Source organism: Terrapene carolina, unplaced genomic scaffold (genome assembly GCF_002925995.2).
Source record: "Terrapene carolina triunguis isolate 2854851 unplaced genomic scaffold, T_m_triunguis-2.0 Scaffold193, whole genome shotgun sequence".
Taxonomy (NCBI): domain Eukaryota; kingdom Metazoa; phylum Chordata; order Testudines; family Emydidae; genus Terrapene; species Terrapene triunguis.
Window position 1 is genome coordinate 5,394,179 of NW_020664544.1, and position 19,128 is coordinate 5,413,306.

General features: G+C 49.5%; 1 protein-coding gene across 1 annotated transcript in view; it reads right to left on the reverse strand.

The window, feature by feature from the left end:
- The window catches only part of SKAP1 (src kinase associated phosphoprotein 1), a 228,634-nt gene that overhangs the window by 6,562 nt on the left and 202,944 nt on the right, over positions 1-19,128 (reverse strand). Inside the window, exon 12 of the mRNA XM_026654797.1 lies at positions 11,732-11,829. Coding sequence (XP_026510582.1) covers positions 11,732-11,829 — 98 coding nt within the window. The remainder of the gene's footprint in view (positions 1-11,731; positions 11,830-19,128) is intronic.

Genomic DNA, 19,128 nt, shown 5'->3' on the forward strand with positions numbered 1-19,128 from the left:
AAGGGACTGGCCACTGTCCAGGTCCGTGCACATGCTGTTACTGCTGTGTGTGCAATAACATGCTTACTCCCAATGACTTCCCCCCCGGGGAGCTTTGCCTGCAGGAGGAGGTCAGGATTTTGCAGGTAACTTAAAAGAAAATCATCTGCGCAACGCCGTCCATTTCGATGGCCTGCTACAATAAACTAGGTTCATCCCTGGCACAGGCCCCGGACTTGCACCACAGATGAATTTGGCCCAGAGACAGAGATGGTGCACAAGGCCCAAGGACATTGCCTGACTGGGAATCAGATGAGCTCGTGGTCTCTGTGCGTATGCAAGCTGCAGGGGTGGGGTGTCGTCTGCCAGGTTAAAACGCTGCTCCCCGGTACCGTGGTGTCAAGCCAGAGCGACTCTGTGGAAGGCAAAGGAGCGACTCTGCATTTACACAGGTGCAGGCGCAATCCGGATCGGCAAGCGAGCGCTATTTTAGGAGGCCCATGGAGAGCGTGACACGGGGCGCTGTGTAGGACCCCCGCTAGCTCAGACAGACACCTAGATGCAGGAAAGACTTGCAAAGCAGCTCTGTAATTGAGGCAGGGGGTGCACACCGAAGAAGAGGGAGGGAGAGGTACATTCATTTGCAAGAGGAAAAAGAAAAGGGGGGGGGGGGGGGCGGACTGCTGAATTTGGAGACCACCGCGGCTGCCCCATTTTCAAGCTGATGGGATTGTGAGATCATGTGAAACTGCGGTATTAATATTTATTCCATAAAGCACGCGGCTCACAGCTTTGCACCATTCTGCCGCGCTCTGACCGCAGCACCAACCCTCAGGCACAGCAACACAATTTGGAAACAATGTGACGGAAATGTTTAATCTGCTCAGCCCATCTGTGCTGCGTATTTCTCCAGCGCTCCCTGAGAGAGCCGCCTTCGAATCTCCACATCGCCTTTAATATTCTCCTAAATCACCTCCCCACTGCACTTCAAGGGCCATTGCTACAATATCACAGGTTCATCTAAAGTGCACCGGGGTGGGGGGGCCCCCCCGAAGAACAGGGGTATGGGGGGGCTATTTTTTATTTCAAAATAATTTCCAGGGACAGTCTTTCCATGCCCCTTGGAAGGAAAAAAAAAAAGTTATTGTGCTTTTGCTGGAAGGTGATTAGTGAGACTGTTTAGAACCAAACAGGCTGGGATGGAGGAAAATCATTTCCGACGAATTGTTTTTATTAATCTCCTGCCTGGCCGCTCACGTTCAGGCCCTGGCTTTCGTTCGGCTGGCCTTCGGGCCCAATCCTGCTCGCAGTGGGCTCCGCCAGCGCCTGCAGGCCTGACCCCTTGGGCAGAGAACGCCCTCCTAGAGCGGTGAAAAGCACCGGGGACTGGGAGTCAGGGCTCTCGGGTACCAACCCAGGTGCTGGGAGGACGCAGGGTCTGGTGGTTACAGCTGAGAGTCAGGACGCCTGGGTTCCACTCCCGGCTATGGCACAGATTTGCGTGCCTCAGTTTCCCCTGTTTTGTAAAACTTGAATGATCCCAACCCTCCCCATACGTGGGGGGAGCTGAGGTTTATTTACATAATGCATGCACAGTGCACGGCGGAAGAAAGACTAAATATGAGATAATTGACTTTTTTTTTTTTAAAACACACCCATCACTTCCGTATCAGGTGGGGGGCAGCTGGTGGCAGGGGGCTCGCTCGAGGCCTGATCCGGAGAGGTGCCTAGCTCCTTCGACTTCCCACCAAAGCCTAGAGAGAGCTCAGTGCCCCGCAGGCTTAGGCCCCTCACCTGTGCTCACCGGGGGGGGGACCAGGAGGAGGGCTGGCCTCCTTCTGAAAATGGGGTGAAACTGGGGGCACTCAACATCTGCCGGAAGTGCTTGGTGCCCCTGGCTCATGGAGCTGGGGCCACGCGTGTGCACACGAGGTCCCATTCTGCATTAGCCCCCGCCCCAAACCTGCCTCCGGCTGGGAAAAAAATCGGGATCCCTTTGAGCTACTCTGCGCATTAAAAGAGCGGAATAATGGCACACTCAGCACCGTTCGCTGGCAAAGGAGGGGCGCGGGGTGGACAAGGCGTCCCAATTGTGGAGCCTCCAGCCTGCCGGTGTTACATCATCTGCACACATAGGTGTTGCCATGGCAGCTGCTTATAGCTTCATTTCCTGGATCCCCCGAGGGGGGTGTCACAGCCGGATCCACCTGCTCTTTACCCTACCCTCGGTGGGGTCATAGTAAGGTCGCCAGAATAAATGAACGCGGGTACTAATGATCTGTTTGCTGGCTGTTTATGCTCCGTGTGTCAGGGGCACTCACATTTAGAGAACTCATTATGGCTGCAATTAGACGGCACCATTGCTAGATATTTAACTCCTTTTTCTTTTAAATTAGCATTTTAATAACGTGCTTTGAGCAGGGGAAACAAAATGACCATTTTTCATGGCCAAACTTCTTAGCTGTAGGTGTAACTTTAACGGTAAAGTTGGGAGGGAAGCAAGGCAGGAGCGGTTGGTTCCCCTTCCACCTTTCCCCCACTTCTAGTCTCCCCTCCCCACGAGGGGAAAAAAAATAATAAAGGGAGAGATTTTTATTTGCTTTACTGCACACTCGATTTCCTCAATGTGTTCTGCCGCCAATTAGGTTCAGCTTGAAAGTCCCGAACACTGGGGCCTGATGAAAATGAGCAGTCACCGGAGTTAAACTTTGTGCGTGACCTGTGAAGACGGCTTGAAATAAGTGTGTGTGTGTGTGTGTGTGTGTGTGTGTGTGTGTGTGTGTGTGTGTGTGTGTGTGTGTGTGTGTGTGTGTGTGTAAAAGGAGCCATTTATTTCAGATTCCCCCGGCTGAAAAAACAAGGAAAGGGAGGGTGGGGAACACGAAGAGAGCACCCATTAGAAGATCAGTGCTATCAAAATATCGTTATAAGGTAACCCCCAGGGCCACTTCCTTTCAAAAGGTCACTGCAATTATTCCTGTTTCGTTCATAACTCTTCTGATCATCTTATAAGACTGGGTGGGGGGAAAAAAAAGGAAGAAGAAGAGGAGATAAGGCACTACCTGTAATTACTGATCCTAGAAGGGAGAGGGATGGAGAATTTATAAAGGAAGCTGGGGACCGGGAAATTGAATGAGATAGAAATGATGCTACAGGGGGAATTGAGTCTAGAAGTTTAGCTTTCAGGAACTTGAAAAGGCCCCTGTTTTAGTCACATGTGGTTTGAGCAGCTGAAAAGTACAAAGACCAGTAACAAATGGGAACATTTCCCTCAGTTCCCAGGGTCATTTTATGATGGCTGTTTATTTCCTTTTAATTTGGGACCTTAAGCTAAACATCATTTTGCAGACGAGGAGGTGAACGGGACTCCAGAAAATGTGTCGGTGTGGGAAAGAGAGATGTTTGTCAAGTGTGTCTGTGCACACACATACAGCCAGAGAGCAGTGCGTAGGAGATACCTTTCGCAGTTAGGGTTGGAAGGATGAGATTATTAGTGGTAAATGTTGGTAAACGTGAATTTCACCGTACACACACAAGCCGATGGGAAAAAAATCGCTCCAACGGAATATACAGAAAGGGCCGAATGAGAACATATTACAGTTTGATTCAAGTCTATTTACTTTGTCTATCTGGACGTCTGATGTTGACAATTGGTGTGCTAATGGTTATAAAGCTTTCACTTTTTTAATCCCAGCCTCTATGGTCATTAAATAACCGTCGGCCCTCCCCCCAGAATTTCCTGTAACTGTGAAAATTGGGGGGGAAAACCCGACCCAAACTGAAAACAGTGCTTAAAAAGAAACATCGCAATTATCGGTCAAAATAATTGAAAAAGGAGAAGGAAAACTTGAATTCTGCCAAGTCTGTGCATTTTATGCCTCTGTAGGAGATGGGACAAAAGCACGCCTGCGAAAGTGGCTTTCAAAAACGTATTCCTTTCCTACCCTCTTGGAATCCCACATCCAAGTTCTGCCTGAGATTTTCTATTCGGACACCGGGCTCACAACTCTTTCCATGACAACAGACGGGAGGGGATTTCAGAGCGACAGGAGTTTGGAGGTCAATAGTTGAAGACCAGGAGTTAGGGATCAAAAACACTGGGAAGACACCCCCCCACACACACACACAGTTGAAATAAAGATGATCTTGGTGAACTAGTGAGGAATCAAAAAAGGGGAAAAGTGCGAGGGGGAACTAAGGCAAGAAAAGAAAAAGGCAGCTTTTGTGAGAACAATGGTGCAAATGTTTACTCTTCTGTATCAGCTCAGCTGCACCTTCGAAGCGGCTGTTTCATAAATACAATACGGATGGCATAGGCTATAATTTGGTGATAGCTACCCCAGGACATATCTAGATACACTTCTGTTATTTTAATTAAATACTGCATTATGGTTTGTGACAACTTCATCGCTATAGCGTAAATGAATTTGGAATTAAAGTCTTACTTAGGCATCCAGCGTATCCCCCACCCTTCCATTTCTCAGTTTTACAAAGCAAAGGGCTATAAAATCAAGATGTTTGTTCATTTACAGATGGAGCAGTGTGGAAAAAAAAAAGGGGGGGGGGGAAACACACTATAGAAGCTGACTCTGAAATACTCATGTCTTACGAGCATTCTCAGACAGGGGAGAGAATTCTTTTGATCATAAGTGGGCTACGCTGAGTATTAATCGTGTGTGTTTATTCTTATCTTTCAACCCGGGCTCGTCTGAACAATTATACTGATGGCCAGGGGATTTTTTTTGCCTCTTTTGTTTAGTAGTTAATAGACAGCTTTTAATTTTTAAACTGTTGATTTGTTACTGGCTCCGTACAGTAGAAGTTTTTGTAAATTTCTGATTGAGTTTTTTGGGCAATGGATAGAGAGGCGTTATGGCAAAGGCAAACTTATTTTATTCCCAGGAATGGGAGTTTCAATGCCATCAATCTATTAACTTCCCTCTAATGAAACTAGACCATACGTGACATTTTGCAATATAACTGCTTTAAATGTTACCACATCAATTGGCTTAAATGTTACCCGCGCCTCATGAACCGGGATATGGTTTTATAATTCTCTCTGTCTCTAACAAACAGAGATTTCCACTGATATTTTACACTATCATTGGAAACAACAATGTAGGTTTAAATATAGGTGCTCAACAGGCGACAATTAAGAAAAGAAATTTACAAATAAGATTTGTGACACTGCAAAAGGAGGTTTCCCTCCATTGCCTATTTGACAAATCAATGTAAGTTTTGAAGTGTTTATGATCTATTTTGTGTGTGTGTAATTTGGATTCCACACTAAATATTTCCATTGTCCAACTTATTGTTGAATAACCAACAAAACAGAACAACAAACCAACCCTCACAGGAGGAAAAAAAAATGACAGCCGAGACATGTGAAAGTTATTGTCAAAGAAAGATGGGTCTGAAAATGACACCCTGCTTGAATATTTTTCTGTCTTGGCAACCCCAGATAAAATGTCCCCCTCCTTTTAAGAAATAAAACCGGGAATCTGTAGACATTTGTTACATTAGAAACAAAAGCTTTTTCGCCACACATTTTAAACAGGGCATCTGAATGAAATGTCACCCCCACCCTCTTTGGCAGATTAGCAAAAGGTTTATTATTAAATCTCTGTCAAATAAAGGCAGAGTTGACTCGGGAGAAGCTGCCGGTTATATGCTGGCTTCAGAAAATGGAAGGATTGTCACACTTAAAGACACAAATTTCCTCTGTAATATATTCGAATGGAAACCTCTGAATCCAATACTACATGGGCATATCTAATAAATTCACAATATTTCAGCCTCAACAGCCTACAACGGTTAGTTTTAAAGATTTATGTGGTAAAAAATTACTCAGTGATGAATATAGTTTATTCTGTGCTGTATTGGAGGGTATAAGGAATTAAGCTACTGTCTTTAAACAGTGAATTTATTATTATCTCTGTCAAAGATGAAGTCTTTAACAGCATTTGTTATAAAATTCAGCACAAAATAAATGGTCTGAATATTAAAAGGAGGGGGAAAAAATGCCGGAGTTTGCAAATGCACTGGTGGTTCTGAAGATGAACCCAAGACCGCTGCTAAAGTTTGCACAGTTCTGGGTAAATTCTTTGGTACGCTCCTGGAAAATGGTCATGTTCAGACTTAAAGGGAGGCTGGTGTGTGTAAGATTTTGATCTCACGGCGTAAATGCATAGCAAAGAACACACTCCGATCTCGCTTATATCAGGGGAACCCCAAGATCGGGGATGAATTTCTCCTCCCAGCGACACAGGCGAACCTCCACGGAAAGGAGGAAAATTTTGCTCCTGGGGGCAGCAGGGTGAACTCACCGCAAAGAACATACTCTGATCTAATCTACACCAATGCACTCCAGAGTAAAGGCCAGATCCTGCTCTGTCTGCTCTACACGGATGCTGGTGTAAATCCGCAGCATCTCCACTGCAATCGAGAGCAGACTCTAGCCCTGTTCCAATACCTGCTCTGTGTAGGATGATGGGGGAAAATAATCGTGACGGGGAGGTAATATTGCCTATCTAAGACAAAGCCAGACTATCGGGACCCTCGGTTAGGATCCAGGATAGGTGGGCAGGTGGGGGGTTGATGGAGGACAAATGCAGCGAGATTTGGATAGCGTGTCCCGAGTGGAAATGTCGGGGGGGTTTCTTTCTTTCTTTCTTTCTGGGTTTATAATAAATGGCTGCTGGGCAGCGGGGGCATCATAGATGTACCATTGTGCTGCCTGCTCGCAGGTCGAGCCAGCCTTTTGTCCTCTTCTGGAATGGGTGTCCCCTCATTTATAAAAATTACCTGGGAGGAATGAGGCTGCCAGGGGTTTGTTCTAGACGATTGGTTCCTGTCTTAGGGGGGGGGGAAGGAATAGCCCTCGCCTGAATTTGACCGGTGTATGACCGTTGCCTTCCAGCTGACCCCAAATCCCGTCCCCATCCCTCCTCACTCGATAGCCTCCCATCGGGGTTATTAATGGGCGCGAAACCCCATCATCGCCATCATAGCCCTCCGTCATCACAGCACGGCGCACGGCGGCTTGTTAACACAGGACCGGGGGCGGTTTTCCGCTTCCCCCTCCCAGCCCACAATAAATACGTGGGCGGGGAGGGGGGAGAGATTTGCTGATACCGTTCCCCTCCGGTTAGGTCAGAGGTGGATAATAGCTATTTGACAAGCAGCAATCAGGTTCATTGTGCCATTCAGACCCCCCCCTGCTTCTCCCCCCGCGCCCCCACCCCCACGAAGTACAGTTGCTGGAGAGTGACAAAAAGCGCCACTAGATGTCACTAAACGCCTCCTTTCGCTCCAGGGTCCAAGGAATAAAAACATCTCCCCCCCCCCCCCCCCACAATACACTTTCATTTCAAGCAATTGAGAGAATTAACTTCTCCGGTTTTATGGGCTGCGTGTCACATCCAACTAAGTCCACTTAAAATAGGAAGTCTCACAGCGCTCAAATAATTATCATAACGTACAAATCACCCGGCCCGGGGGAAAGAGGGCCGGCGTCCTTTAGCTGCCGGGAAGAGGGCAGGGAAGCGGAACCTCGCCCGTCACGCGGCCCAGATGTGCTGCACGATGGCACCGGGACGGCCCAGGGCCCGAGCGAGGCTGGAGGTTTGGTACCAGCCCAGAGAGGTTCCAAGCGGTCATGGGACCAGCCCTGGCAATATTCCCAGCACCGGGGGTCTGGTGAAGGCCCCTGCAGCACTCCCGCTGCCAGAAGTGCAATAACAAATCTCTGGCCTGTGGTACCAATAAGACAGCCAGCTTTAGTACAGGCACGGGCAGCGAAAAGGCCCGGTGCTTGCCGAGCCATGCCGGTGCCATCCTGTTGCAGATCAGGCGATGCAAGCTGAACACCTGGCAGGCTACGCCCGTCCTGGGGATTAGCGGGCACCGGCGCATTGCCGCTGGACTCCTTCCACTTCCAAGGGGCAGGCGGGGACGGCGGCACTCCTGCCAAGCACAACGACGCGACAACAGCTGTAGCTCGGCAGAACCCGGATCGGCAGAGAGAAGGCCCAGCTTCCCTGCCCCGTGCCACAGGCCTCTGCACATTTCCTTTCTAAGGGGTGCGCATGCTTCTGCTGGATTCAGAGGGAAGGGACCTGACACACTGATCTGCTTAGCGGCTCACCTTGCTGCTTCAGGTTACTTACGGCCACGACAGACTGTACAGATAATTAGACATGTGGTCGGGAGCAGAGAAAACACAACAATCGCAATGCCCCTGGCCCGCTTTAGTGCCTTCCAACCAAGGAACTCAAAGCACCGGGTACATGTTAATGAATCAAGCCTCACCACCCCTGCTGGAAGGCGAGTAGGTAGCAACAGCCCCAATTTGCAGATCCAGAAACGAAGGCCCAGAAAGGCAAAGTGACTTGCCCAGGGACACCTAGTGAGTCACTTGCCAGAGCAGGGAATATAATCCCGATTCCCTGATTTACAGTCTCTTGCCCTAACCCCTAGACTACGCTACCCCTCTGCGTGTGTGCTCAGTGGGGACCCAGTTTCTACACTCCCTCCTGGAAACTCGATCAGAGCCGTCCTGCCCCGGTGCCCTGCGCTCCAGAGCTAAGGTTGAGCGTGCTAGTCAGCTACCGATGTCCGCTAACCCCCAAATCACTTCCCCCCCCGCTGTCGATGCTCGAAATGTCAGACAGGACCCGAGCAGCAGCCAGCATGTGTTTCAAACACACCAGATGGATTTTTATATTAGCTACTATTTCATGTTCAGACAGAGCGACCGCACCACTAAAACGGAGTTTGCTTCGATGAGATTAATTCTGGGGAATTAATTGGGACAAGATTGAAAAGGAAATTAAAACGCAGCTGAATGAACAGGCTTCTCAAACACCTTTTTTCTCCCCGCCAGTCCCCTGCTTAATTCCGACTCGGATTCTGCTGTGGTCGCGAGCATCCGTCGAGTGAAGTAATTTACGAGAGGGAGGCTCTCAGGACCAATCGGTTACGTGTGAGGAAGTCAGCGGAAGAGTCACAATCTGGAGCCACCGAAGAGAGTTAAAACCCCGCCGTGGCTCCGAGCTGCATTCCCTGCGCTGGGGTGCGGGGGCGGGCAGAGGGCGGCAGAGGCCGATCCCCAAACAGAGTCCATAGAAGAGAGGCCGGGGGGCAGAGCACCAGGCCGAGAGTCAGGACCCTGACTCACTCGCTCCCCATGCACCCCCGGCGTCTAGGCGAGGTCAAAACTCCCGCCGTCTGGCTTGCGCGCCCAGCACGACTGTGGGCAAGTCACTTCCGCTCGCTGCGTCAGACCCAGCGCAGAGCAGCCCACAGTGGAATTAAAGCCTCCAGCTAACCCTGTTAAAACCGAGGTCTCCTAGAAGCGGAAACCCAAAAGGGGGTTCTCAAAAACGGGGGCAGAGCTAAGAAGGGAACTCCATTGGTTCCTATAGGATCTCGGTGTTCCACTGGGTCCTTATGCTCATCAGGGCGAGACCCTGGGTGAATTCCTCTGGCTCAGAGTCAGGGCTCCACATGAGCTCCTGAATCGTCTCCAGATCAGCCCGGACGAGGTTATGCACAGCCCGTTCCTGTGGCAACGAGAGGGAGAAACAAGCGGCCAGCAACTCCCGCACGGAGCTGCCCTCCTGTACTCTGCTGCCTTCTATTCTGCTTCTTAGATGGCGCCCATCACCGGGATATCAGATCACTCGCATTTCCACCATAGGAAATATCCTGTTGTTAATACCCAGGGCAATTCAGATCCTTTGCTTGGATAACCATCCTGGACTGAGCGGCGCTCGTCCCCTTTAGAGAACTTTACACACAGTGGTTAGTCCACCCCCCGTCACAGCTGCCCGGCAATAGGCAAGGGTCATCTCTTTGTACAGAAGGGGAGAGAGACGTAGCCAGCAGGATGGCTTGGCCCAGGGCCCACAGAGGGAGATGGAAACAGGAGTTCCTGTGCTCAGACTGCACCTCCCTATAAAAACCACACAGCCGGCGTAACTATTAAAAAAAGAAAATGGGCCAAGCTGAGCACCCTAAACTCCCAATGGGAGCTGGCAGGCCGAGCCCGGCTCCTTCCAGGATCGGGCCCACAGGCAGGGTCCAGTAGCATGACACGGGTTCAGGATTCCCATTGGAAGAGGGAGTTTTCTCCCGGTCATGCAACCACAGCCCTGGAGCTGCGCCTCCCTTTCAGAGCTGGCTTGGCCTGATGAACAGCACCAAGGGAACCAGAGCCAAGCCTGGCACATCTGGGTTTTGCCCCATTAGTCACAGAGGGCCTGGTTTGCAGATTTCACCGGTGGAGTGCGGGGGCTCGGTTCAGCAGAACCTCCCGGGATAGACTCACGTGCTGGGCAATTGGACCAAAAAACACCCGCCGACCCATCCAGGCCCAATGGGGAAGGCTCCGTGGGCCAGTACGGCAACCTGTTGGCAGAGCCAAGAGAGGACGTTCTCATCCCTGGCCGAGGGAGCCTTTTGGAAGTGACAAACTTAACACTGCCGGAAACTGGTGCTTGAGTGATGCGAGATCCAGGGAAGGGGCTGGGAGCACCCTGCCTGAGTCATGAGTCCAAATCACAGACCAGGCCCCACTGTGCTAGGCGCTGTACACACAAAACGCCCCTTAAGCTGTTGATCAGAGGGTGACAGAGCCATGCTCTTCGCACACTCCAGTGTCACTATGAACCGGACCAGGCCTACCACCGTAGCTGGTGCCCATCCCGCAGCCACTTCCGGGCCTCTTCTGAACAGGAAGAACCAGAGAGGTCGCTTACAACCCCGCTCCCCGCCTTAGACAGGAGCCTGGCGGAGGATCCGGACTCCATCCCCCTTCCCCCACGGGCACGTTCAGAACAGTGCACACAGTTAATTTATTTACCTGCATGCGTCTGACAAAGAAAGGCCTGGTCACACCTGGCTGAGCAACTCAATTACCCCTGCAATTCTAGAGCACCACCACACACAGACTCCATTATGGAGAGACATCTTGCCTGGGGGCATTTTAAATACCAGGCGCTTATGCCTGGGACAGGGGAGGAAGCATTACAGAACAGTACGAGCCGAACGGGGGAGGGGCGGGGAGTCGGAACTGGGCTCTCCTCCCAGCCGTGGGAGGGAAAGTTGTCCCCTGATTAGAGCACGGGCCTGGGAGCCAGGACTCCTGGGTTCCCTTCCCCGACGTGCTACTGACTTGCTGAGGAAACGGCCATGCTCCGTGCCTCAGTTTCCCCACCTGTGAAATGGGGAGGATGAGACTGACCTACTTCAGAGGGGGATTGTGAGGTTTAATTCACTCGTGTCTGCAATGTGCAGACGGGAGGCACTACAGAAGGGCAAAAGGATCATTACTATGCATGCCCACCCTCCTGCTTTCTCAGAGTATTGCAGAATACGGTTGGCCAGGAAGCACCATCCGGGTCTGAATCTACCCTGGATTCAGTCCCACAAGCTCTTAGCAAGTCACAGCGCCCCGAGCCACTAGAGAAACCTGGACACATCCATCTCTCTTTGTGCTACCAGCCAGCAAGAACCTGGGCTCCCTTCCAGGTGTCAGACCAAGTCCTTCCATGACTCATTCTCCAGGCTGCAATCATTTCACATCGCCGCTCAGGCTGTCTTCCTGCTGCTGCTGACGGGCATTCAGCTATTGCAGTGCTGGGGAAGGGGCATGTAAACACCTAGACGCCGCCGCGACTTCCACCTCTGGCCCATTAAGCTCAGAGGCCATGAATCCGCCTAGCTTTGGAGCGGTGTAACTGTCGCCTACCTTGCTCAGGATGTAGATGATATCCCCACGCTGGAAAGAGAGCTCATCCGGCTGATTGCTGCTGCAGTCCCACATGCCTTGGTAGTAGTTTGCATAATCTCTTGTGCGGAGGCCTAGAGAGAGGGGTAAGAACAGTGGACAATTACCAGAGGGGATTGGTTTCTAGTGGCCACTAGGAACCCATTCAGCAGTGAGCCCCAATGGAAGAGTTCCAGTAGTTCTTGTTGGAAGTTTTGAAAATTTTGTTTATTAAAAAAGGTGAAATTTCCCAGTTGCACTAAAAATGGAAAGAAAAAAAAAAAAGTGGGTTCAAAAACATTATTTTTAAACCCAAAAGGTGTTTGAAAAGACAAGCCCAAAAATAACGAGGAGTCCGGTGGCACCTTAAAGACTAACAGATTTATTTGGGGATAAGCTTTCGTGGGTAAAAAAACCCACTTCTCATGTGGCATCTGAAGAGGTGGGTTTTTTACCCACGAAAGCGGATGCCCAAATAAATCTGTTAGTCTTTAAGGTGCCACCGGACTCTGCGTTGTTTTTGGGGTTTCAGACTAACACGGCTACCCCACGATACTTAAGCCCAAAAATATTTACTAAAAACTGAACTGAAAAAAATCGAATGGTTTTCCCCAATGTTTCCTTTTTAATTAAAACCTAAGACGTTATTACCGGTGAAAAACCAGAAAGTTTCTACCCCTCGGAACGTTTTCCAGGTAAGTTTTCATTCTGCTCAAAAAAGCCATTTGCCCTCAAAAATCTGTTTCAGTAAAAAGGCGACGCCGACCCCCGGTCTAGCTCAGAGTCCCAAGCATGGAAGCTGCGGCTGGTTCAAGCCCAGGACTGTGGAAGAAGAGTATCATGAAGTAATGCCAGAGATCTACACAGCACGGCTGGGAGGAGGCTGCTGGGGAAGGGGACAAATGGCTTGATTCGAGAAACCAAGCTGGAGGTTTCACTTCATTGTTCAGGGCACCCCTTCTAGGGTGGCCAACCCTCCAGGATTGTCCTGGAAGTCTCCAGAAATTAAAGATGAACCTTTATTTAAAGATGATGTCATGTGATGAAACCTCCAGGAATAAGTCCAACCAAAATCGGCAACCCTACCACCTTCTCATCAGCCAACACTGACATTGGGGTTGGTCCTGCTTTGAGCAGGGGGTTGGACAAGATACCTCCTGAGGTCCCTTCCAACCCTGATATTCTAGGATTCTATGGTGGGCTGCCCCTGCGGCCACCTCCACAGCCGGTGAATACGGAGGAGCAGAGCAAGCGCCTACCACCTGAGCTAAAGGACTTTCTCTCTCTGCTGTGGGCTCTTATTCTGGCTGGACTAAGCAGCTGAGGGAGGCGCTCACCACTCTAAGAGTGTATCTACACGTCCAGCTGGGAGTGTAGTTCAAACAGAGAGTAGCAGCAGTGGGAGGGGGGCTCGCCGCCCGGGTACGTGCCTAGCGTCTCAGACAGGCACACAGTAGGGGTGGCTCGCCCTTCCTGCTGCCATAGCGACGCTATTTTTTGGCATCGCCCCCCTCTCCCCCCCAGCGTGAAGGGTAGACGTAACATGCAGCCTCCACCGCAAAGCAATAGGGTTTCAGCGCTTGGTGCCGGCCTGGCTCAGGACTGGACCCTCCATCCCCATGTGGTGCTGGGACCCCGGTTAACATGATGTGTGTGTAGCCTGAAGGGGGGGTGGGCTTGAGCCTGAGTTCAAACCCCAGGCTTACCCTGCAGTGTAGACAAACCCTCAAAGGCTTGGGAAGCCTTAAAACTTAAGCCTCAAACTGTGGTCTGTAGAAAAACAGAGAGAACTCTTGTGCCCAAGAAGAGGCGATAACATGTAGCTACTTTCATCTGAGGCAGTATCGTTACGCCCACTTCACAACCAGGGAAGCTGAGGCAGAGAGAAGGGGGAGGAAGTGACTCGCCCAAGGTCATTCAGCAAATCAGTAACAGAGACAACAGACCTGAGCAGCTTCACTTCCCAAGCCCCCCGTGCTACCTATTAGCCCACGCTCCCTGATGGAGGGTGGGGCAGGAGAGCATTCTAAAGGGGTAGATTAAGATGCGGGGATACTGAGAGCTCCCAAGTTCTGTGGCCCAATAAATTAAAAAAAACCCCTTCAATAAAACAAAGTGCTAAGGGGCCTCATTCGACCACCGAACGGAAATCACTGGTTTGACAGGGCAGGGAATCAGGCCTGTGAAGCGTAAATAGACAATACTGCGCACATGTTGCAGGAAATGTTTCTAATGTGGTCTAAGGGATTGAATGGTAAGGGCACATCTGGAGATCTGTGCCCAGATTTGATCACTTAAATATGAGAAAGGACATTACAGAGATGGGTAATGATGCAGCAGGGAACAAACAGAATGACTCAGGGACTTGGGGAACTTAAGTAGAAAGGCTGGAAGAAAGTAGGTCTGTATCCTTTGGAAAAATATTAAAGGGGGAACCTAGTGGCAGGGCAAAGATTGTGAAGGGAATAGAAAGACTAGGAGCTGCTGGGTTATTTAAGCTTGTATAAAACACAGGACCCAGCGGTTATGAACTGAAGCAGCGGAAGTATCAGCAGGCAGAATCTCATCACAAAGTGAATAGCGGATGGCAGACGGCAGGGGGCAGCAACAAATGGAACAAGTGCAAACATATTTTTAAAGGGAACGAAAAGGCAGCAAATACCGTGATGCACAGAGTAACTCAGTACCAGGGGAAGGGACCCACCCCAGACCTGCTGGTTCTCTCTGGTGGAGCACAAAGCCACTCCGTTTTGGAGAAAAAGGAGACACAAATCGTATTCCAGGAGGATGGAACTTCTTGGGGGGGTGGAAATTGCTCAGGTTATTAACTAAAACATTAGCAATCCTACGGATCATTATAAGTAAATCACTGACGAATAGGTTTAAATACAGCGATGGCCAAATTCAGTGCACTTCCCTCTTCGGACAAGAACAGGTTTATTATTTTCCCAATATGTCGTGGCAGGTGGGAAGGAGATTTGGGACTGAAATATACAATGTTCCACACTGGAAGAAATCTGAAGGTCTAGACGTGTGATTGCAGCACATGTAGGCGTACCGGACACGCTTTGATCACGCTAGCTTGCTAAAAATAGCAGCGTAACCTCGGTGGCATGGGTGGAGCCGCTTGAACGCACTCCTGCCTGGGACGGTGGCTACGTACTTGGGCAGCTAGCCTGGGCCACCACGGCTACTCTGCGCATTTTAGTGAGCTAACTTGATCAAAGCGAGCTCAGACACATCTACACCCGCTGCAAATTACACCTTCTGATTGCAGTGCAGACATCCTCAGAGAAACTGGGGCCACCGACTATTTCCGCCTGTGGAGCTCTGCTACTGAAAGAACCAGTGCGGCCGCTGGATATCAGTGGTTAATGAGAGCAATTAAGGAAGATAAGGACATTGCTGAGAAGCTCAATGGATTATTTGTGTTGGTTTTCGCTACTCGGTCGAGACGGCTTTGGAGATCCCTACCCCAGATTTGCTCTTCCCTGGTAATAAAAAATGAGATAATTTTGGAAGTTGAGTGGGAGAAGAGGAAGCAAATCGATCATTTAAAAAGCAGTAAGTCACTAGGCCCATAGCGGCGATCTAAAGAAACTGAAGCACGGTGCGAGGTCCCGGGTTGTTTAATATACAGTGTACGCCCCATTGTCCGAATAGCGTGGGGGACACGGGATCAGATCATCAAAAGGGCGGGAGCAGCAGTGCAGGGCCCTTTGCAGCTCCACCGTCACGGCCCCGCTCACCCAGGTTGCGGAGGGCTCCCTACGTTGTTACAGGAGCCAATCAGCAGCAGGGTGGTCATCCTGCAGCCGGGAGTTTCTGCTCTAATATCCGAATCTCCGCATTATCTGAATCCCTTCCAGCATGGGGCACAAGAAAGGGGTTCGGATGATAGGGCTTTGGAAAAACCACAAGTGTCCTGTCTTTATTAATGATCTGGAAAGGGGGGGTAAGCAGCGAGGCAGCCACATTTGCAGATGGTGAAATGTTATTTAGGTTAATCAGGACCAGAGAGGGCTGCGAGGAACTTCAGAGAGCCCTAGCCAAACGAGGGTAATGGGCAACAGGATGGCAACTGCAATGCAGTGTCAGTAAGTGCCAAATAATGCCCCGTGGAACTACTCTGACACCTTAGAGGAATCTAAATTAACGGACTCCACTCTGGAAAGGGACCTGGGCATCATTATAAACAGCTCAATGGAGACCTCCGTGCAATGTGCAGCTGTGGTTTAAAGAACACCATCAAACGCTCAGATGTTAGGTTGCATAAGGAATAGAAGGGGGGGGGGCAGATTCTGTAATGCCTTTACATAAAGTAGGTAGAAGAGACTGTAATGGCTTTATATAAAGAAGGCAGGTGAGGGAATCTCTTTTATTGGACCAACATCTATTGGTGGACGTGACAAGCTCGCAAGCTTCCCAGAGCTCTTCTTCAGGTCTGAGTCCTGACCCGAAGAAGAGCTGCGAAAAGCTCAAAAGCTTTGTACCTTCCACCAACAGAAATTGGTGCCGAAAAAGACATGACCTCACCCGCCTTGTCTCTCATCTACTGGGACCAACAGGGCTACAACGCCACGGCCAAAAACTTAACATAAAAGTAGTGATCCAGCCTCTTCTGGATACTGTGCTATTGCTGTCCTACAGAGTGTTTAGAAAAGGGAAACAATCATGATCAAGGGCCCGGAAAAAACTCATCCGAAGAGAGATGGAAAAGATTGGGATTGTTTACCTTAGAGTGGATCCGAATGAGAGGGGACGTAATATAATGAACAGTCTAGAGCCGGTAATCATAATCCCCAGCGCCTACGTAGTACTGTTCATTCACAGATCACAAAGTGCATCCTCCTCCTCCTCATTTTATAGCTGGGGAATCAGGCACAGAGGTGAAATGACTTGACCAAGGCTACCCAGCAGGCCAGTGGCAGAGGCTGGAGTAAAAGCCAATTCTCCTGAGTCCCAGGTCCAGTGCTCTACCCACTAGGCAACACTGCCTAGATTGGGAACATCTGTTCTCCTTGTCTCATAACACGAGAAAGAAAAGGGGCACTGGATGAAATTAAAAGGTTGGAGAATTTAAACCTCATAAGAGCAAATGCTTTTTCACACTGCAGAACTCATTGCCACTGGAAATTGTTGAGGCCAAGAGCTTAGAACATAAGAACGGCCAGACTGGCTCAGACCAAAGGTCCATCTAGCCCAGTATCCTGTCTTCCAACTGTGGCCAATGCCAGGTGCTTCGAGGGGATAAATAGAACAGGGAATCATCAAATGATCCATCCCCCGTCGTCCATTCCCAGCTTCTGGCAAACGGAGGCTAGGGACAAGCTTCAGAAAGGGAATGGACATTTATATGGATAGAAAGACTAATCAGAGATAGAAGTAAGTTCAACACATTTTTTTGGAAGGGATATTAACCTTCATGTGTCAGGGCTGAAACCAATCTCTATTAGAGATCAGCATGAGACCTGATGTGGAAGGCACATCTGCTACTGCAGGGTTCTTCCACCTTCCTCTGAAGCAGCTGGTACTGATTACAATCAGAGACAGGATACTGGGCTAGATGGGCCTCGGATCTGATCCAGTCTGTCAAATCTCACATTCCTGTATCCTGTATTCATTACTAAGCCCAGCTGCCACTGCCCTCGGGGGTGAGGCTGAGCCTACACTCGGTCATATGCCATACCAGCACCTAGATGGGCCCATCTGTCTCTACAGAAATTAGTTTTCCATTATAAACAAACAAACAACCCGAGCCTAGATTTTGTATTTGCTTACTGGTAACTTCAGTGCAGCTGCTGCTGCCGATCCACATCAACGTAAGTGGGAATCAGAATCCGGCTCTGTATTTATAGGCTCAATGGTCATTAAGAAAACCATCCAAATGGGGCTACTGCCGTGTGTTCCTCCCCACATCTGCACTGCTGGAAACAACAGTCAAGGGAGGAGTGCAAGCGGCCCCTGTTCATTTCAGGGGTGGCCATTGACTCTGAAGCATAACAATACCAGTCTAAATAGCAACAGTTGTTTGTTGTTTTCATTGGAGCAGAAACATCCTGCGACTCCAGGAGAGGGCGGAGCTGTGGATCGTGGGAGGAGCCAGAGATTGCGGGTGATTGTCGAGTGGTGGAATTTGGCTGTGCCCGTCCTGGTAAAATGCCTTGCACATGCGGCTACCCTACCTCGGCCTTAGCTAATTCTAGCTCAGAACACAGGGGTTAAAAGGAACCAGTTGCTAAGAGAAGAAAATGAGACTCCTGGCAAGATGAGACTGCAGCTCTCGGTTTGATTTGCTGGGAGAGGCTGGCTTCACGGTGTCCTTGTGGCTCTCGGAAATGAGAAACAATAAGTTTTACATTAGCCAAATGCTCATCTGGCATTTTGACCATTTGATATAATTAAGAAAAATGCCCATTGCAACCCCCAGCCTCTCAGCTTTCATTTCAAGGACTTCACTCCACCTAATTAGTCTTCTATTCCGTTTGGACTGCAGAACAAAAAATACAAGACTAAAGCACAGAGACAAGTGCTTCCAGCAATGCCACAACCCTGTCCCTTGAAATCCTGCCCAGCAATTGAGAGGCAAGAGTCTACTGTATTATTCAGCATGAAAAAAGACAGGTCCTAAAGCAATTGTGACCACGCTAATAACTAAAATGGTTATAACGATGAACGTTTAGCACCACAAGGAATCTGAATGGCTGGCAAGACTGTAGTGGGACCTCTAGGTGACCTCTTATTTGGGGTCCCCCCCTTGAGATGCCTGGGGCCTATTTTTCAGAGCACTTGCAACTCCATTCCCTCTTAAGCATCAGGCTCAAAGGCATCACAAGCTGGGCCAACAAAATCCAAGGCCCAAATGAGCCAATGGTGGAACACACGGCCTTTAAAACCCCAAGCCGACGGCAGTTAGGTACCCTAAGGGACTTGAGTGCATGACTCCTTCCGGCACCTCTCAAGTCCCCAGTTTTAGGGAGCTAAACCAAATTAAGGCCACTTTAATTCTGGGGTTTAATGTGGTTTCACTAATCCACTTTAAATTCACACCTTTAGTTAATTCGGATTAACTTTCCTGAGTATCTCCGGGTATGTCTACACTACGGGATTAATCCGAATTTAGATAATTCGAATTTGGGAAACAGGTTGTATAAATTCGATTGTGCGCGGCCACACTAAGCACATTAATTCGGTTTTTAACCACATTAATTCGGTGGTGTGCGGCCACACTACCCCATTTATTTTAATCACATTAATTCGGTGGTGTGCGGCCACACTAACCCTAATTCGAATTAACAAAATCGATTTTGGCGCTACTCCGCTCGTCGAGGTGGAGTACAGAAATCGATTTAAAGCGCCCTTTAATTCGAACTAAATGG